The sequence below is a fragment of the Stomoxys calcitrans genome, chromosome 5 (genome assembly GCF_963082655.1).
Source record: "Stomoxys calcitrans chromosome 5, idStoCalc2.1, whole genome shotgun sequence".
NCBI lineage: Eukaryota > Metazoa > Arthropoda > Insecta > Diptera > Muscidae > Stomoxys > Stomoxys calcitrans.
The window spans coordinates 89,637,982-89,659,978 of NC_081556.1; the positions used below are offsets into that span (position 1 = coordinate 89,637,982).

General features: G+C 39.7%; 1 protein-coding gene across 1 annotated transcript; it reads right to left on the minus strand.

Annotated features, from left to right (window-relative positions):
• Positions 1–2,772: 2,772 nt before the first annotated feature.
• LOC106088022 (lipopolysaccharide-induced tumor necrosis factor-alpha factor homolog) lies at positions 2,773–21,118 on the minus strand. Its single transcript, XM_013253305.2, has 2 exons — positions 20,572–21,118; positions 2,773–3,031 (listed from the first exon to the last, which is right to left on the minus strand). The coding sequence occupies exons 1-2, from the start codon at positions 20,892–20,894 to the stop codon at positions 2,929–2,931; spliced, it is 426 nt and encodes a 141-aa protein (XP_013108759.1). The 5' UTR covers positions 20,895–21,118; the 3' UTR covers positions 2,773–2,928.
• Between the last annotated feature and the right edge of the window lie 879 nt (positions 21,119–21,997).

Sequence of the window (21,997 nt, forward strand, 5' to 3'; positions counted from 1 at the left end):
CTTTCAGCAATAGCCTCGTCATCTCACGATCCCGAACACCCATAGGATTTTCTCCGTCCTACCGACCAACTCGGTGTTCCACAGGTTTACATGCCCTTAACTCGGACTGCGTCGACCCGAAAGGCATTCGGGTTAACCAAGTTTATTGACGGCAGTTCTCTATCCTCAAACTTTAATCCATCCGTGTAACATGATCTTCCAGATGGCAATACTAGGGTTCCGACAATGCAAGACTGTGCCGTTGGCAGCAGTGCTTTGCACTCGACCTCAAGGTTCATCTCAGGTATCCGATCGGAAACCACTTCCTTTCCTTCAGGTTTTCCTATCGTCGACTCGATTATACCGCGATGGTATGAGCAGCTCCTATCCTCAATCCATTTGACATGTTCTCTGAACCTGTGGTATGGTCCTTATGTTGCACTTTTTCTCCATAGCAGTCCGCCAAACTACTGTGGCGAAAGTAAGTATTGATCTTATTACGCTCCTGTAGAGCCAGCGGATTAAGGCCCCATTTCAAGCCTACACCTGTGAGCTTTCCAAGTACGCTTTTGAATGTTTCCCTTCCAATTAAGTTTCCTATCCAAGATCTCATCTAAATATTTGACTCTCTCAGATATCGAAATCGTTTTGTTGAGAAAACGTGCTGCGTTAAATTAGCCCACCTTCGTCATCCTCGTGAACAGGTATATTCCAGTATTCTCTGGGTTAACATTGAGACCCTTAGGCTTAGCCCAGCCGTGTGCCATCTACAAGACCCTTTTGGCTCTTCTGCATAGCTGGTTCGGATCCTTACACTTAACATTCTCTGCGTAGAAGACCAGTCTCTAAGGACCCGGTCCACCTGGTACTGGTAAGGATTGGATCAATGTGTCGGTCCGCACATTATCAAATGCTCCCTCGTTGCCAATGCAAACCGCCAATGTGTACGTCTTAGCATCGAAGTAATCTTCTTTTTTAAGCACAACCTCGTGCAGGGCAGTCTTCACCGACCTTCCCTTGACATAGGCATACTGTTTGTATTTGAGCAGTTCCCGTGATGCCGTATTCTTTATCACGGTGTCCACAATACGTTCCTTGGTTTTGAGTAGAAAGGACGTAAAGCTTATAGGCCTGTAGGCCTTTGGTGTTGCATAACTTGTATAAACCTTCGATCAACCTCATTATTTCAAGATTCCGGTGTCTCCATGAGTCCCGTCGTATCCAGTTTAAATGCGTTTTCATCGAAAGCCTTATCATGTCCTCCGTTGTTTCTGCTCTCACTCCCATGACGTCTACTAACGTTTCAGTTTTGATATGGGGTTTTGAGAGAACTTTTTCATCTTGGCGGAGTTATTAACGCTATCGATCTGGTCGCAGAATAGCTTCCAGGAGGCACGCTTTGCCGCTTTGATAATTTTATTGTATTCCTTGAGCCCTGTCTAATACACACCCCAATAAACTTCCGCTTTTTTACGACGCTCTTTCCCAATGTTGCGAATCTCCCTGGCTATCCAGGGATTTTCTTGGTCTGATTTCCTTTCCGGAAGAGCACAACTATCTTCGTAAGACTCCACTAGTGCAGTCGTAATCCTGTTGACATTGTCGTCAATGTCTTCTATGCTTTGACAATCTAAATTATCTTGCCCAAGTCCTCTTCTGAGTAGTCTTCCGAATTTTGTCCAGTTGGTTTTCAACTTATTTCTGAAGTTTATCGGATTCGGCGCTGGCCGTGCTATTCTAAACCTAATGTAGCAATCGTCCGAGAAGGAATGCTCCATGGAGACCCTCCAAACCTGAACCTCATCGATTAGATTTTCCTCCTCCCTAATCTTATTAACAAAGGTAGCGGTGTTACCAATATTATTATTAGGTCTTTAGTATTCAAGAACTCCGCCAGGTCTTGGTCCCGCTTATCAGTGTTGGTACTACCCCACAAAATGTGTTCAGAGTTCGCATCGCACCCTATTATTACCTCGTTTACTGTCTGTTTTGCTTTCCTCACCAGCCGTTGCAGCTCCGACGTGGGTGGCGGTGTCAGAGATTCGAAAAGCACTGTTGCATCCAGCGTTGACAACTCTGGGGAAAACTTATAATTCAAATTCTTATGACAAATAACGCAGGTCCTCGGCCGAGTACAAGTGGTAGCATAGAATAATTGGTAGTTGCAAAATGAATCATGCCCTTGCGTATTTTCTCCATCAGAGCGTGAGTAGCTGTCTCGCTCCTACAGAGGTTTATCTGGTTAACCTCAATTATTGGTCCTCCATTGAATGGGCTTCTTGGGAGTGGGTGATGATCTCATCGTCGACTCACTGTTATTTAGGCTGCATTGAGTTTCCTCTCACTGCACTGCCTGATGTTTCTGTATTAGGTTATTTGCCTGTCCTAGTCTTCCGAATCTTGATAAAGTCGGCAATGGTTTCATCGTCATTCCCTGTTTGTTCATTGTTTAGATTTCCATACCAAGAATTATACAGGCTTAACTACAGTTATATTTTTGCTTTGGTGATATTTCTCTGTATAAAAATGGTTTCCAACTGTCTTATAATTTTATCAATATTAATTTCCATATATAATAGTACCGATGTACTAAAACCCTTTCATTTAATTTATCATTGTGTGGAGAAAAAAGGAGAGAGCTATTAATAGAGCCGCTGATGTTTAATAAGACATTGTTGGTTTATGTTATCAGTTCCATTCTCAACTTGATACCTTGTCAGATAGCGCTAAGATTTCAAAACAGTTTATCTTGAATCTAATTAACGTGTGTATGAATAAATGTTATTTATGATATTTGACGCATTTGTTATCTTTAAGACTTTATTTAATTACTTAACAAAGAATATTATATTATTTTTTGGCACACTTTGAAAAAAAAAACATTTTACACAATACTATATGCAATAAAAACTGGAAATATTAAATGAAGAATTGTAACTGGAAGCTGTATCAATTATCGTAGGCTCCAATGTAGGCATTACAATTGGGACAGGAATGATTGGCAGTCTGGCAAGAATCCATGCAATAGGGCACACACATACATGGCCAGCATCTGAAATGAAAAATAAGTGTAAAAATTAGAGTAGGAGAAAAATAATAAAAAAAAAAAACAAGTAAAACCGTGCTAAGTACCCTTTACCATGGATCGCATTTATCGAGTTCTATGCGCGGTATCTCTTTTCAGACAAATAAAGAATATTGAATAAGAACTGTTTTGCTATTAGAGCTATATCAAGTTATGGTTCGATTCGAACCAAAAATGAATGCTGAACATTGTAAAAGTCATTGTGTAATATTTCAGTTCATTCGGATAAGAATTGCGACTTGTAGGGGCTCAAGACACAAAATCGGGAGATAGGCTTATAGGAGCTGTATCAAGCTATTGATCGATTCAGACCATATTAGTCACGTATGTTGAAGGTCATGAGTGAAGCCGTTGTAAAAAATTTCAGCCAAATCGGATGAGAATTGCGCGCTCTAGAGGCTCAAGAAGTCAAGACCCAAGATCGGTTTATATGGCAGCTATATCAAAAAAAAGGACCGATTAAAACCATATTTAGCGTAGTTGTTGGAAGTGATACCAAAACACAATGTGCAAAATTTCAGTTAAATTAGACGAGAATTGCGCCCTCTAGAGGCTCAAGAAGTCTAGACCCAAGATCGGTTTTTCTACAGACAGACGGACGGGCGTACGGACAGACGGGCGTACGGACAGACGGACTGACGGATATGCCTAGATTGACTTAAAATTACATGACGATCAAGAATATATATACTTTATGGGGTCTTAAACGCATATTTCGAGGTGTTACAAACAGAATGACGGAATTAGTATACCCCCATCCTATGGTGGAGGGTATAAAAACAAGTAAAATGGCAATAAGTTCGGCCGGGCCGAACTTTGGATATCGGTATCTTTGTAAACCAACTTTCGTCACAATTCGGTGAAAATTGGATAACTTATACACCCAAATTCTGCACGGATATCGAGTGGTCTAATAAATATAAGCCACTGTTGATTTTTCTATTTCAAATTTGATCAAAATCGGGTAAGAAATAAAGCTTAATCGGCATATATGTCCATATGACAGCTATATCCAAATACAGTCCGATCTTTACCATATGTAGGTCAGATGGCAGGTGGCTTAAAAAAAACTCACTGATTAAAATTTCAGCGAAATTGTTTAACAATTGCAGCTTTTATGGGTTCCAGACACTTCATCGGCAGATCGATCTATATGACAGCTATATCTAAATATAGGCCGATCCGAACCTTATTTGGAACGGATGTCGAAAGACCTGAAACTATCCACTGTTTCAAATTTCAGCGAAATCAGATAAAAAATAAAGCATTTATGGGCATTAGACCCTTTATCGGTAGATCGGTCTATATAACAGCTATATCCAAATATGGCCCAATTTGGCCCGTTCAAGGACTTAACCAGCGTGCATCAGATAAAAAATAAAGCATTATGGGCATTAGACCCTTTATCGGTAGATCGGTCTATATAACAGCTATATTCAAATATGGTCCAATTTGCCCCGTTCAAGAACGTATCCAGCTTGCATCAAAAAGACGTTTATGTGTCAAATTTCAGCTTAATATCTCAATTTTTGAAGGCTGTAGAGTGATTACAACAGACGGACAGACACACAGACATCGTTAAATCGTCTTAGAATTTTACGACGATCCGAAATATATATACTTTGTAGGATTGGAAATTGATATTTCGATGTGTTGCAAATGGAATAACTAAATGAATATACCCCCTATCCTACGGTGGTTTGTATAAAAACACTGAAATGCTTAGTACTTATGAGACTATGAATCGGTCCCAACCACATGTTAATATAATCGAGTAAAAATTTGCTTTTTGAGGCACAAGATCTTATTTCACTAGATCATGCCAAAAGTGTTTCAAATGTTTTTGTTTTCTATAAACTTAATTCTATTTTCACGAACAAAGCTGCACAACGTTTTACCATGGACGTGTTACTATGACGTATACAGAATTTCACAAGTCGGAGCAATATTTTTAAATAGAAGGCCCATATAATATGGCATGCATGATTCATTGCGTTTTTATATGGTTCACCGCACTTTAACTTGCATGCACCATGGGTTAAACATTGCCAAGTGAAGCGATAAAGACTTTTCGTCGAATGGCGCACTTGAATGACGTGGCGTTGTAAATGTACAATAAGTGAGAGAGAGGGAGAATCGTTACTGCAACATCTCAATAATATGGGGGAAATACCGATTTAAATTATATTTGTTTTGTAAGCATTAAAAAAAGAAAAAGAAAATATTTGCTATACGCTCTCCCAACGGCAGGTTGTTAAAGTCTCCAATATTATTAAACAAGTTTACAAATAGACATTCATATTCTGTATGTATGGTGCCTTATTGCAGCTGCATTCTCTCAGTGTTTACAATTCGTCAGCAATATCTGCTGACGTTTCTGAACATATCGAGTGGCAACTTGCAAGTGGTCATGTGTTGTTTGGCACACATACACACACACACACACACACACACATTTTTCTAACAAATTTAAACAATAATTTACACATAGTCAGCAAAATATAAGCAGTTATGGATTTGTTTACGTTTCATCAATGCCAAGCAATTCGAAGAGGCTATTAAAAGTAAACACTATGGCCCAGATGTTCTTTTCAATTTTGTATTTATGGATAGGGGAGGTCTTATTGAAAAAAAAAAATTTATTTTAACTAGACGAGCAATATAATATTGAATTCTGAATAAGAAAAAAAAAACATTTTTATGAGTAAAATCCAATAAAAAGGGGAAACACTACTTCCAAGAGGAATTCTTGAGTTCTGGGGCGGCATTTTTGTATGCCCTACGAACTGTATCTTTTGTTTACACTCTGGTGACCAAATTATGGCATTCTGGTGACAAAATTGATAAAATTTACGTTTTTCCTTATCAGTTGATAGAAGAATAAATTAAATTAATACAATTAATTTATGTACAAATAAAGGCCAAAGCACTTAATTTCTTCATTAACTTTAAGTAAACATATATAGTATGCACGTTTAAGCGAATTTATGTCAAACTAAATTGTTGCCAAGTTGTCGAGTGAATTGCTTGAGTAAAAAAATTGTTCACTCTTTCTTTTATTTATTTTCCTCTATCTTTAGTTCTCAACTATACACGAACGATACAAAACAAATTAAAAGCAATTGTAAAAAGAAACAAGCAAAAGTTTTCTGAGTTCGGTCGGGCCGAATCTTGGGAACCCACCACCGTGGATTCTGCTAAAATATGGGAGCTATATCTGATTATAGACCTGTTTGGACCGTACATAGCTCAGTTATTGAAAGTCATAACAGAACATTGTATGAAAAATTTCACCCAAATCGGATAAAAATCGCGACTTGTAAGGGCTCAAGAAGTCAAATCTGGAGATCGGTTTATATGGGAGCTATATCAGGTTCTTTACCGATTTGTACCATACTTGGCATAGTTATTGGAAGTCGTAACAGAACACCGTCAATTCGGAAGATCGGTTTATATGGGAACTATATTAGGTTATAAACCGATTTGGACCGCATTTGACACATGTTTTTGGATGTCATAACAGAACCCTACATGCAAAATTTCAACCAAATCGTACAAAAATTGCGACTTCCAGGGGCTCAAGAAGTCAAAGCGGAAATCGGTTTATATGGGAGCTATATCTAAATCTGAACCGATGTGGTCCATTTGCAATCCTTGACGACCTACATCAATAAAAAGTATCTGTGCAAAATTTCAAGCGGCTAGCTTTACGCGTTCGACAGCTATTGTGATTTTGACAGACAGACGGATGTACGGACAAGATCAAGAATACTTTAAACAAAAAGAAGACTTCAAATCGAGATATCGATTTATATGACATATATATCCAAATATGGGGAGGCCACCGTAGCGCAGAGGTTAGCATGTCCGCCTATGACGCTAAACGCCTGGGTTCGAATCCTGGCGAGACCATCAAAAAAAATTTCAGCGGTGGTTTTCCCTTCCCAATGCTGGCAACATTTGTGAGGTACTATGCCATGTAAAATTTCTCTCTAAAGAGGTGTCGCACTGCGGCACGCCGTTCGGACTCGGCTATAAAAAGGAGGCCCCTTATCATTGGGCTTAAACTTGAATCGGACTGCACTCATTGATATGTGAGAAGTTTGCCCCTGTTCCTTAATGGAATGTTCATGGGCAAAATTTACAATTTGCAATATCCAAATATGGACCGATCTGGGTCAAGTTAGAAAAGAATGTCGAAGGGCTTAACACAACCCACTGTTCCAATTTCAACGAAATCGGACAATAAATGTGCCATTTATGGGCCCAAGACCTTAAATCAACTGGTCGGTCTATATGGCAGCTATATCAAAATTTTCACCGATCTCTGCCATATTGAAGACGAATGTCGAGGGGCCTAACACATCTCACTGTCCCAAATTTCGGCGACATCGGACAATAAATGTGCCTTTTATTGATCCAAAACCTTAAATCGAGAGATCTATATGGCAGGTATATGCAATATATGATCGATATGAGCCAAATTGCAGAAATATGTTGATGGCATTAACTTTTGCACACTGTCCCAAATATCGGACAATAAATGCGCCTTCTATGGGCCCAAAACCTTAAATCGAGAGATCTATATGGCAGCTGTATCTATATGGCCGCTATATCCAAATTTGGAACGATCTGGGCCAAATTGAAGAACGATGTCGAAGGGCCTAACACAACTCACTGTCTTAAATTTCGGCAACATCGGCGACACCAGATGGTAGAGAAGTTTTAACATGGCAGGATACCTCATAAATGTTGCCATCATTAGTAAGAGGATGACCACAGCTGAATATTTTTCTGATGTTCACTCTGGGTTTTGAACCCAGGCATTCGGTGTCATAGTTTGAGATGCAAATCTCTGCGCCACAGCTAATAATTTGGCTGCTAAATTTTTAGTGCTGAAACTAACGCATCTTTGTAGCTCCCACTTGTCTTGTGCAAGCTCAACACTTGCCTTGTGCAAGTGTTCTTAGCCGCTAGCTCGTCTATTACGAAACCTTGCCTACCGTGCGGGAGTCTTTCCTGCGCGTTGGAAAGTTGCGAACGTTAAGTCAATACCCAAGAAGGGTGAGACAAACAACCAGCGAGTTACCGGCCAATTGCGATATGCTCTGCCAACTCCAAGGTTATGGAGAGCATGGTTAATCACCATCTTGTAAGGTATTAAGAGTCTAATGGCCTTCTTAGGGACCAACAGTATAAGTTCCGCAGAAATCGCTCTACGGGCGACCTCATGTCTTTTCTGTCGGAACGATGGAGTTGCTCAATCCACCAGCTTGGTGGAAGTAAGTTTGTGGCTCTAGATATCTCCAAGGCATTTTATAGGGTCTGGTACGGTCCACTATTATCAAAGCTTGTCACATTTGGTGTCGGTAATGGCTTCGTTCGATGTATTTCCAGCTTTCACAGAGATCGCACTATTCGAGTCTTTAAAGATGGGATCCCATCGAATGAGCATAAATTGACCGCAGGTGTACCCCAGGCCTCTGTCCTTTCTCCTTCTCTTTTTCTTATTTTCATTAACGATCTGTTGAGTCAAACATCGAATCCGATCTACTCATTTGCAGATGGCAGTAATCTCTGTCATTCGTACTCATTTGACTGTAGACCGAATCTTCCAGAGATTGAGGACAAAGGGCGGGTTATAGACGATAGAATCTGCCATGATTTTCTGGCCATTTCTGAGTGTGGTCGAATAAATCGAGTAGATTTTAATGCACGGAAGACTCAGTGCTCTTTGATGTCACACAAACGATTCGCTGACCCATTACGATCATCTTGTCTATCAATGGTATAGATGATGAGAAATCAGAAGCTCATGATGTTCTGGGCGTTAAAATACAAAGTGATGTCCCTTGGGCTAAACATGTATTTGAATTGTCGAAAGAAGCATTCAAGTGCTTAGGCTTCCTTCAACGAGAATAATTACTTCACACCTTCTGATCTTCTTAACATCTATACCACTTTCATAAGGCCAAAAATGGAATACAACTCACATGTATGGGCTGGAGCTTCAAAATCATCCCTGAAGCTACTGGACCGTGTACAGAGAAGAGCGATGGCGTTGATTGGGGACAGTAGGCTATCCAACTCTATTGCCTACCTTGAACATCGATATTTTCATGGTGTGTTTTCATCTGATATTCGTCTTCTGATGTAAGGATGATTGTCAGAAATATTAGACACTCCGGGAGCTCACACCCGTTTTTTATTGTTTGCCCAGCGGACCGGACAATGCTTTTTGAAGAGAATTGTTATTTTTCCCGAACCGTTCATATGTGGAATCGACTTCTGGTTTATATTTTTCCCAACCACTATGACATTCAGAGATTTAAGACAAATGTCAATAAACACTACATCCTTTTCACCCACCACCATAGGACGGGGGTATACTAATCTAGTAATTCCGTTTGTAACACCTCGAAGTATTGATCCCATATCGGTTCAGATTTGGATTTAGCCCCCATATCCCCCGATTTAATTTCTTGAGCCCCTAGAAGCCTCATCCTTCATCCGATTTGGATGAAATTTGGAACTAAGACTTGTGTTATGATTTTCAATACCCTTGCCAAGTATGATCCGAATCGGTTGATAAACAGATGTAGCCCCTATATAAATCGATACCCGGATTTGACTTCTTGAGCCCTTAGAAGCCTAAATTTTCATCCGATTTGACTGAAATTTGGAACAAAAACTTGTGTTATGACTTTTAACATCCATGCCCAGTATGATCATAATCAGTCTATAAACAGATTTAGTCCCCTTATAAAACGATCCCCCGATTTGACTTCTTAAGCCCCAAGAAGCCTTAATTTTCATCCGATTTGGATGAAATTTGGATTAAAGACTTGTGTCATGACTTTTAACAAGCACGCCCAATATGATCAGAATCGTTCTATAAACAGATGTAGCCCCCATATAAACCGATCACCCGACTTGACTTCTTGAGCGCCTAGAAGCCTTAATTTTCATCCGATTTGGTTGAAATGTGGCACAATGACTTGAGTTATAACTTCCAATAAACATATCTTTTATGATCGGAATCGGTCGATAAACAGATGTAGCCCCTATATAAACCAATCCCCGGATTTGACTTCTTCAGCCCTTAGAAGCCTAAATTTTCACCTGATTCGGCTGAAATTTTGCTCAAATCAGTACCAAGTTTTCTACTAGTCAGTCAATATGGTGATATCAATATGGTGATACCCATCCTATGGTGGAGGGTATAATAATCGGTATTGTCCGGCTGCAGACACTAGGTTCGGCTACAGATCGTAGTCTGTTTGCTGCTATTTCGTTTGGCCCCACAAACACATTTTCTGCCTTACTTGAAAAATAGGGTACTTTGGCCTTCTATTTGTAATAGAAACCTACGGTCTGCAGACGGACAATATGCAATTCTATGAAGATCGAATAGATTTAGCGGGAAACGTATTGAAAATTCTATTTAGGATTAATTTATTTTGATATGTCAATGACATTTTAAGTATTTTTTATATTCGTTTATTTATATCAGATGAGCGAATAGAGGCGCTCGAATTGTGTACTGGTTTTTATTTTTGCATCAATCATTTCTAATTGGAGTCATGTGCGTTCGTTCTGCCCACATCAGAATTAATTGAAATACTTGTTTAAGAAACAAACCCTAGAGGCTTGCCTTCTGTCAGTTACTCATGCTCATTCTCCCATTGTTTTGCAGCAGACTACATGTGAACTCAGAAGGGAAGTACTTTAACCTAATTTTCGCATTGACCTTTCAATGACACAAATGTAGAATAATTACATACTTGTTTGTGGAGTATGTTAATGCTGAAGTATTGTCTCATGATTGCACTCAGAAAACTACGCATGAGAAAGTTATCACTTTATTATACACTGAAAGAAATAATGTCATGAACTGATTTGGATGTTGAAAATCGCATCAGAAGGCCACATGCTATATATAAAGCAAATTATTTGAGAATTGTAGGGCTTTAAAATTACAAAATTCAGAAAGAAATTGTGCCCTCCAAATCTGGAGATTTTTTTTATTAGGGAGCAATGCCAGTGAACAAAACTTTGAAAAAAACTTTTCACAGTACTCAATATGCAAAATCCTAGCCAATTCAAATTTGCGTTGTGCCTCCAGAGTATCCAACAGTCAAAGCGTGAGATCGATTATGTAGAAGCTATATCAGGTGATCGATTCAGACCATTCATGGCACAGCAAATATGTAGCAAGCCTTTCAACAACACCCTTCACACAACCCCTAATATTAAAATTCAAAGATATGACAAACATTTATCAACCTCTGACTTGCCTTCTGCTTACCATGCGTTGATAGACGCCCCAAAGGCGATAAGAAGTCTATGAACTGAATTTATTGATGCCACACATAAAAACTGATTACTAATTTTGCTGTATCTGGTTTATATGTTCTACAATATTTTCATATTGAAAATCTTAATTTGTTAACTCTTTGAACTTTTTGACGTATATGGTCTACGAGTGCAGTTCAAAGAGAAATATTTCGAATCAAAGCCAATTCAATAAGTCATCTAACTCATTTTATCAACGTTTCCTTCTAAATATTTAACAACTTATTGTAAAATGCATTGTGCTGTCCGCTGGTCAATCAATTACAAAAGGGTGTGAGTTCCTGGAATGTCTAGTATCCCTGGCAAACATCCTTACCTGAGGAATAAGAAGACGAATATCAGACGTACACCATGAAAGTACCGATAGAACAGCGCCAAACAACCTACATTGCGATGATGTTCAATGGAGGTAATAGAGTTGTATACCCTGCTGTCCCCAAACAACGCCATCGCTCTCCTACGTACAGGGTCCAGTATAACGACTCGAATAGTGCGATCTCTGAGAAAGCTCAAGTTACATCGAACGAAGCCATTACCGACACCAAATGGGACAAACTTTGATAGTAGTGCACCGTGCCAGACCCTATCAAATGCCTTGAGATATCCGGAGCCATAACCTAACTCTCACCAAACTGGTGCTTTGAGCGACTCGAACGTTCCGACAGAAGTGTCATGAAGCCGCCCGTAGAGCGATTTCTGCGGAACCCATACTGTTGGTCGCTAAGAAGGCCATTATACTCTAAATACCTCACAAAATGGTGATTAACCATGCTCTCCATAACCTTGGAGAGAGCAAAGCATATCGTAATTGGCCGATAATTCGCAGGGTTGTTTGCCTCACCCTTCTTAGGTATTGGCTGAACGTTCGCAACCTTCCAACGCGCCGGGAAGACTCCCGCACGGTAGGCAAGGTTGGAAAGGTTGCGTAATGGACGAGCAAGCGGCAAAGAACACCTACGCAAGACAATTGTTAATATACCATCCGGGCCCGGGGATTTATTTATGGGTAGCCCACTATGAAAAGGTGAGTTCACTCGGTAGCCAGTCTGACGTGTGGTGAAGAGGAAATGACAAATATACTGATGTTGAAAACTCTGAATCCCTTCCTGGAATTTCCTTTGCGGCTATCGTTCTGCACAGAGCTTTGTCCGAAAGAATATACACTCGCCCGGCTGTCTCATTGACGTACCGATATTGTGTGTCGGAGTATAGCCACAAATCACTCCGTCTCCATCTTGTAGCTATCTATTAAAACCGAGATATCATTCTCTTCAATACAGAATTCGCTTCCCATTCTTCGTTCCCGAGAAAGCGAATCCCGAGAACACGCTCCCCTTGAGACGTTCTCCTTATCACCCGCCTCAGTTGGACCCTCGTGCGATTCAGGGCGTTGACTGTCGACCAATCTCCTCGCTGTTAGATGCCATCTCAATATTCAGGAAGGCCGCCATCAGGGTACGCGATGGAAAGTTGGAAAGATGTCTCGACTTCTCGCACCACTTCGCGGTGGGCCGTCTCCTCTGACCTGCCATTGAGGTATGCATATTGAGTCCTTGAGGTATGCCTGAAGTTTTCCGACGTTGGATCCTCCCTTACCTTCAAGTCTCATTTGTTGATAAAAAAGTTTTGTTTGAAATGTCTAATTCGACGTTTTGTAATGAGCATAATTGCCTTTTTGCACGAACGATATATTTATTCTACATTTAAGAGAGCATAACCAGGCCTTTAAGCGTCAGCGACGAGGATACCTATGAACCACTATAGATGAAAGTATAGAATGTATACCACCTTTTCAGAGTGGGGAGAACGTAGCAGTAATCCAGCTGAAGAACCGAGAGGCAACAAACAACAAACCCTTCATACCTTGTGGATAAGAATAAACACAACACCTTTCGTTTTTAGATAAAGCCTAGTACTGACTTCGAGTTTTCGCCCGAACAGTTGTCAAAATGCACTATAAAAAAACATTTGTGAAATGACTACGAAATTTTTTCAAATAAGCAGTACTAAGTTCCTTATACTAAATGATTTCAACATGTTGCTAGCAACGTTGTCTATTAAATTCAGCGAACAATGACAATCATCTGTTTACAAAAATTGTTAGTTTAAATTTTTTAAGAAATTCAGTGCCCTCATTCATACTGAACCAATCCGTGTATATAGAGGGACCTGAGAAGTTCGGGGCATTCCCAGCCCAAAGTTTCCTCTCTGAGAAAACAAACTCCAAGTCGCCATCTACGAAAGATCGGTTTGGCAATGCCAATGTCATTAAGTCGCCCCAAGCCATCAGTCTACCGCAGAACAAACAAATGCCCGAAATCCGAAGATCGTGAGTTCCTTACTCTCTCGGTCAGAAGACTGTACTCAACGCAAGGACCTCCACGTACAAGTGGAAGAGTCTCATATCAAGTATCGCATTCAGTGCTGCTCTTGGAGCACTCTACGTCGCCTCCTATATCAGCACCGCCACAATACCCTGTACTTTCTCCATCATCAACACTGTCCTAAGAAAGTTTATTAATAACTGACTTACTCACTGCGTGCCTGGGACTTATATACTCCGAAATCGTAGCTGGAGGCAAGGGCCTTTCTACTCAAAACCATTGTGGACACCATGATAAAGAGTAGGACATCCAACGAACTGCTCAAATACAAACAGCATGACTATGTCAAGGGAAGGTCGGTGGAGACTACCCTGCACGAGGTTATGCATAAAATAGAAGAATCCTTCGATACAAAAACATACATCCTGGCGGTATGCATTGACAAAGAAAAAGGGGTCGTTTAACAATCTGAGGACCACGTTTATTAATAACTTACTTACTAAAATATGCATTACGGTAGGCTTGAGTTCTGTGGATCTAAAAACATGGGTCAGCAGAGGAACACCTCAAGGAGGTGTACTGTCTCCTCCACTTTGGTATATAGCCATTAACAATATATTATTGTCTCTGGAAAAAAAGGTGTAAAAGTGGTATGCTGATGACGTGACAATTGCGGTTAGGGGAAGTTTCCCAGCACTCATAGAGATATACTTCAGAAAGCTCTACGTGCGACAGCGAAATCGGCTATCGTAAATCCGTACAAGACTGAAGAAGGTCTTATCAGCAGGAGATACAAGTTACTTACATTGGCATCTGTCTCCTTTGGAGGAGAGAATGTTCCATTTACTGAAAGCGCAAAATACCTGAGTGTTGGGCTAGTCAGGAAATTTAACTTCAAATCGAACATTTTCTAAAAGGTAAGAAAGTCAACTCTTGCCCTATACACCTGCAAGAGGGCTATTGGCAAAGTTGGGGGTTTAAAGCGCGTGTCATTCACTGGGTATATACTGCAGTTGTCAGACCTATAATATTATATGGTGTTGTGGTCCGCTGGACGCGCGCTTCAATGCCTTTGGACATCGTGGCTAGACAAATTGCTGCGACCACCGCTGCGGGGCTAAAGGAGCTTTCCCTTTGCTCATGCGGCGCCTACGGACACTGTGTTTTTCTTGATACAAAGCCCGATTTCCCAGGCAGTATAGATTACGCTCTGCCTATTATTGATAAAAAGTACTGTATTCTATTCCTGATAGAATCTATTGGAACTACAACATATAGCCAGGGATATAAAAGAAGCACAGACTTTGTACTTAAAACTACCCGTTTGTAGAAACATTAGTTTTTCGCTTGGTTGGCAGTCATATGATAATAGTGATGTCAACATACAACTGTTTTCTACCAAAACAATGCTTTACACGCCAAATAAAAGAAGTTTAATTACAATTAAACAAATTAGCAACACTGTTGGAAACATTGTGAGATTTCCCAAAATTTAATTGATGTACTAGACTAAAGGATTAAAAATATTTCAAGCTATTCTAACCATTAGTCCTATCACACTACGAAAATGAAGGACAGATGAATCATAAATTAACATCTTCATATTTTACGCATACAAAAGTATGTTTTACACTATCATTCTACGCTTGTGTCTTTAACTCGCAAAGAATAATACTACTATCGTATTCCCAGAATATGTCTCATAGTACCATAGACAAAGGAAATCTATAGACTCATAACAATATGTTCAAAAAAGCTCTAACAAATGGGAGAAATGTGAAATTCTCAGTGAGTGCGCAAGAAACCCGGGAGACATGGAACAGAGAACTTTTGCATTATTTTAAGTTTCAAAGTCTATACCTTTCCTGGGATGCCTGGGATAGTACTATAATATCTTTTAAAACAATTTCCCCAGTAGTTTTCTATTAACTAATAACTCTTCTGCTTTGTGATCTTATCACAACATCCGGTTACTCACATGATTTGCCTTTGTATCACAAACCTTCCATTAGATTACATGTGGAACAGCTGGAATAAGGGTGGTTATTGCTAATTAAATGACAATATCGCACTGAAAATAACTTGAACCAGCGATAAGCCATTATCTCCGAACACACGCAACCACTTGTGAGCAACGGTGAAAAACAGAACATTTACAATGGTCGTATTTTCATGGATGACTCATGGTTATTATCGCACAAAAACAGAAAATAGCATTTGTTTTGCTCTGTTGTATACGATTTACAGAAGGCTGAAAGTCTCGTTGGATTTTAAGATAAAGTTTTATATGTATGTTTCAGACCTACTATAGCATTTAATCATATTGGGTTCTAATTTATAATTCTACAAGTAAAATTCAAAATGGCTAAGTTGAAACTTATTCCTAAACTGAAAATTTTAGGAATATCTATCTAATCTTTTTTAGCTAAAAACAGAACACATAAATGAACAGACAGGCAGAATATAGGTTGATTTTTATACCCGTCACCATATAGAATTTATTAGTTCATTCCGTTCTTACTTTTAGAACAGAAATGGGATTCTATGATTTCCAAGTGGGATCAAGGATTTTATCTTTATCATGCTGGTTGCTCTAGAAGAAACTCAATGAAGAGAATTTTGCCTTTGGTAAATGGCAAAACAATTTAAGTCCTAACCTAACCATACATATAAAAAATCTGTAAAAGCGTCCTAAGTTCGGCCTGGCCGAATGTTGGGTACCCACCACAATGGCTTCTGCTAAAAATGTACCCTTATTAACTGAGTTTCTATTTAAATTATTTTGGTCTCAAGAAGTCATATCGGGGTACTTAGGGGCCAATATTAAAAATGTGGGCGACAAACCAACACCATGGAACAGTGAAATGATCGGCAGGACGACGAAAATCCTATGTGGCGATCCGGATTATGAGAAGACGAGGCTAATACTAAAAGGTAATAAGCAGGAGATCAGTATAACTGTCGGTACTAAAACGGTACACATAGGACTACGAGCTTATTTATATATGGGGAAGATGCTGAGGCGTTGGAGCATATCCTATCTTATTGCTCGGCTTTCGCTGCTAAGAGACACCGACCCTAAGGTGGGGACACAATACCAGTCATGAACCGATTTAAGGGCGTGGTATGAATAACAATTAACGATATTAGAAATATCACAGAATTTCTGACTAAGGTTTACAATTTCGAGGTTACTTTTTTATACCCTCCACCATAGGATGGGGGTATACTAATTTCGTCATTCTGTTTGTAACTACCCAAAATATTCGTCTGAGACCCCATAAAGTATACATATTCTTGATCGTCGTGACATTTTATGTCGATCTTGCCATGTCCGTCCGTCCGTCTGTCTATCGGAAGCATGCTAACTTTCGAAGGAGTAAAGTTAGCCGCTTGAAATTTTGCACAAATACTTCTCATTAGCGTAGGTCGGTTGTGATGGTAAATGGGCCATATTGGTTCATATTTTGATATAGCTGCACTATAAACCGATCTTGGGTTTTGACTTCTTACGGCTCTAGAGGGCGCATTTCTTTTTCGATTGGAATAAAATTTTGCACGACGTGTTTTGTTATGATATCCAACAACTGTGCCAAGTATGGTTCAAATCGCCCCATAACCTGATATAGCTGCAATGTAAACCGATCTTGGGTCTTGACTTCTTGAGCCTCTAGAGGGCGCTTTTCTTATTTGATTGGAATGAAATTTTGTACGACGTGTTTCGCTATGACTTCCAAAAACTGGATATATCGGTCAATAACCCGATATATCTGCCATATAAACCGATTTTAAATCTTGACTTCTTGAGCATCTAGAGGACGCAATTCTTATCCGATTTGAATGAAATTTTGCACGAAGTATTTTGTTATAATATCCAACAACTGTGCCAAACAAGGTTCAAATAGGTTCATAACCTGATATAGCTGTCATATAAACCGATCTGGGATCTCGACTTCTTGAGCCTCTAGAGGTCGCAATTATTATACAATTTGTCTGAAATTTGGTATGACGAATCCACTCATGACCATCAACATACGTGGTTATTATGGTCTGAATCGGTCTATAGCCTGATGCAGCTCCCATATAAATCGATCTCTCTATTTTACTTCTTGAGCCCCCAAAGGGCGCAATTCTTATTCGAATTGGCTGACATTTTACACAGGTTTCCAACATATAATTTAATTGCGGTCCGAACCGGACCATATCTTGATATAGCTCTAATAGCAGAGCAAATCTATTCTTTTATCCATTTTTTGCCTAAGAAGAGATGCCGGAAAAAGAACTCGACAAATGCGATCCATGGTGGAGGGTATATAAGATTCGGCCCGGCCGAACTTAGCACGCTTTTACTTGTTATTATTTAGAGCGCACAACAAGCCGATTACTGCCTTGGATGTATATCCATAGTGACATGGGGCGTATAAATATCCGCACCCTTTTTATACCCACCACCGCAGGATGGGGGTATAGACATTTTGTCATTCCGTTTGCAACACATCGAAGTATCCATTTCCGACCCTATAAAGTATATATATTCTTGATCAGCGTAAAAATCTAAGACGATCTAAACATGTCCGTCCGTCTGTCTGTTGAAATCACGCTGCAGTCTTCAAAAATGAAGATATTGAGCTGAAACTTCGCACAGATTCTTTTTTTGTCCATATAGCCCCCATATAGACCGATCCGCCGATTCAGGGTCTTAGGCCCATAAAAGCCACATTTATTATCCGATTTTGCTGAAATTTGGGACAGTGAGTTCTGTTTGGCCTTTAGACGTCATTTTTTAATTTCACTCAGATCGGTCTAGATTTGGATATAGCTCCCATATAGACCTATCTGTCGATTTAATGTTTTGGGCCCATTTATTGTCCGATGTTGCCGAAATTTGGGACAGAGAGTTAAGTTAAGCCCCTCCACACATTTCTGCAATTTGGTCTAGATCGATCATGATAAGCTATGCAATGTTCCCTGGATTTTGATGAAAGGGGGTTTACATATATACCCGAGGTGGTGGGTATCCAAAGTTCGGCCCGGTCGAACTTAACGCCTTTTTACTTTGGATACCCACCACCTCGGTTATATATGTAAACCACCTTTCGTCAAAATCTGGTGCAAAACTCATACCTTATGTCCCAGAGCAGAAATATGTGGAGGGGCTTAACTTAACTCTTTGTCCGCAATTTCGCCTACATCGGACAATAAATTCGCTTTTTATGGCCCCAAAACCTAAAACCGAGAGATCGGTCTATATGGCAGCTATATCCAAATCTGGACCGATCTGTGCGATATTGCAGAAGTATGTCGGAGGGCTTAACTCACTGTCCCAAATTTCGGCGACATCGGACAATAAATGCGTGTTTTATGGGCCTAAGACCCCAAATCGGAAGATCGGTCTATATGGCAGCTATATCCAAATCTGGACCGATCTAAGCCATACTGGCGGAGGATGTCGAAGGGTCTAAGACAACTCACTGTCCCAAATTTCAGCAAAATTGGATAATAAATGTGGCTTTTATAGGCCTAAGACCCTAAATCGGAGGATCGGTGTATATGGGGGCTATATCAAGATATAGTCCGATATAGCCCATCTTCGAACTTAACCTGCTTATGGACAAAAAAAAGAATCTGTGCAAAATTTCAGCTCAATATCTCTATTTTTGAAGACTGTAGCGTGATTTCAACAGACAGACGGACGGACATGTCTAGATCGCCTTTACGCTGATCAAGAATATATATACTTTATAGGGTCGGAAATGGATATTTCGATGTGTTGCAAACGGAATGACAAAATGAATATACCCCCATCCGTCGGTGGTGGGTATAATAAGAATTGCTTCCTCTCTAGGCTCAACAAGTATAATCGGGAGATTATTTTAAAGGGGGATTTTTAAGCTATTGTATTCATCTTTCACTGTCTAACATCTTCAGTTAGATCTATAATTTAACCATGAATCGTCTAACAACCGAACAACGCTTGCAAGTTATTGAATTTTATTATCAAAATGCGTGCTCTGTTAAGAAAGTTCATCGCGCGCTTCGTCCATTGAGCGACGAAGCTCATTTTTGGGTCAATGGGTATGTAAATGAGCAGAATTATCGATTTTGGAGTAAAGATCAGCCAGAAGCATTGCAAGAGCTACCAATGCAACCAGAAAAATTCAGAGTTTGGTGCGGTTTATGGGCTGGTGGCATCATTGGACCATACTTCTTCAAAGATGATGCAAATCGTAACGTAACTGTGAGCACACCATGAGATGTCCAACTTTTTTTTGCCCAAAATGCAAGAACTTGACTTCCATGACATGTTTCAATAAGACGATGCCACATGTCAGACAGCACGTGTAACAATGGACTTACTGAGAGGCGAGTTCGGTAAACATTTTATTTCACGATCGGGACTTTTTTTTTTGTGGGGCTATGTTAAAGATCATGACTATTCAGGCAAGCTAATGTCTTGGCCACATAAAAGGCGCATTTATAATCCAATTTCACTGAAATTTGATACAGTGACTTATGTTAGGCTTTTCGACATTCGTGTGATATATGGTTCAAATCGGTTTATTTTTAGATAGACTTTAGACTTGTCCTTATTAGTATTTGGTCCAAATCGGAACATATTTCGATATAGCTGCTATGGGGCATGAGTTATGCATTTTTCACCGGATTTTGACGAAAGGTGTTTTACATATATCACCGAGGAGGTGGGTACCGAACCGGGTGGCCGAACTTAACGCCTTTTTACTTGTTTTCTATGTGCAAAGTTAAATTTTTCATCTTTCACCCATGTTTTCTATGTGTATGTATGCTATGAAAATCAAAGTTACTCACATAAACAGACACAACACAAATGCCCAACAATGAGTCCTTGAATTGGCTGAATGCTTAACGGTCGTCACAATATCTGCATGACATGATGGACATTGCATTCGTGTGGGCTGATTACCGATCGCCACCAGGTTTGGGCGAGTGGTGGTGGTTTGAATAATCACAGTAGGCTGTTGGTGTGGTGGAGGATTATAGGGCTGTGGTTGCGGCATTGGAGGATATAAACCCTGTGGTTGTTGTGTATGCGGTTGACCTGGCTGATAATACGAAGCCGGTGTAAATCCTGGTTGATGTTCAGCATATGGTGGAGGTTGTGATTTATCCATGTTGTTTATAGTAACTCAATTTAATTTCGAAATAAAAAAACAATAAATATTTTACAAAATCGCTTGCTATTTTTCCGAATGTTATCTTCAGAAACTATGGCTAATAGATTTTTTTTATTTTTCACTTTTCGTTTTTTCGTTTATAGTTTTCGAATCCCGTCAAACACTCTTTGCGTTTTCGACTAGTTACTTTGGCTATTCAGCGAAGACTAAAGTTAACACTTCGTTGAGAAGGAGACGAAAGCAGTTGCACTGGTATTGTGCGCCTGTCATTATGTGTTTGTGTGTGGGCATGCTTTATTTTTCACTCATTGTCAAATAGTAGGAGCTGAGAATACAATTAACGATAGCCAGTGTATGTCGCTCTGTGACAGTTGATGTATGCCGATCAGCGTACTCTTCTCAATGAGAGCGGCGAAGAGGAAATTTTATAGGGTTGTCATCGAGTGAATAAATTGCAAATCAATAAGAAGACCACACATGCTGAATGCACGGCAGACCGAATACGAGCAGGTTTATCGGCTGTAAAAGGGGATTTTTCTTCAAACTATAAAAACACTATAGAAGAGGGCATTTTTATACCCTACACCTGCAGGGTATAACCTAGAATGGTGTAAATCGGTTTATAACCTGATAGAGCTGACATATAAACCGATTTCGGATCTTGATTTCTTGAGCCTTTAGAAGGCGCAATTCTTATCTTTTTTGGCTGGCTGGTATGGTGGTATGCCATTTGTAAACATTCATGAAACGAAGGTTCGATACTAGACAAAATCTTTTTGCAATCTTTTCCAAAAATTGTGCACTAGACGTTGCCAGAATGTGAAAGAGTGTGGACATTTCATTCACAAAAACTGTTGTTGATTTATGAACATTTGTGGTGGATATGATAAAATCCGCGTGCTGATTAAATTTTATGAACGAACTAGCTGGACCTGGCCCGCTCCGTTGCGCCTTCTTTTACTTCATATGGACCAAAATTTTCCTTGGAATATTTATTTTCGACAATTAAAGAGCTTTTAGTGAAATACCATGCTACGAAAATAGTATATCGCTTGACTAACAGTTTAACAATATAAGTACCTTTATCTGAATCCCACATG

Coding starts and splice junctions, on each gene's coding strand:
- LOC106088022 (XM_013253305.2), bottom strand. CDS start 20,894: ATGGATAAATCACAACCTCCACCATATGCTGAACATCAACCAGGATTT. Junction 3,032..20,571: donor TTTGTGTTGTGTCTGTTTAT/GTGAGTAACTTT, acceptor TTTTCATTTCAG/ATGCTGGCCATGTATGTGTG.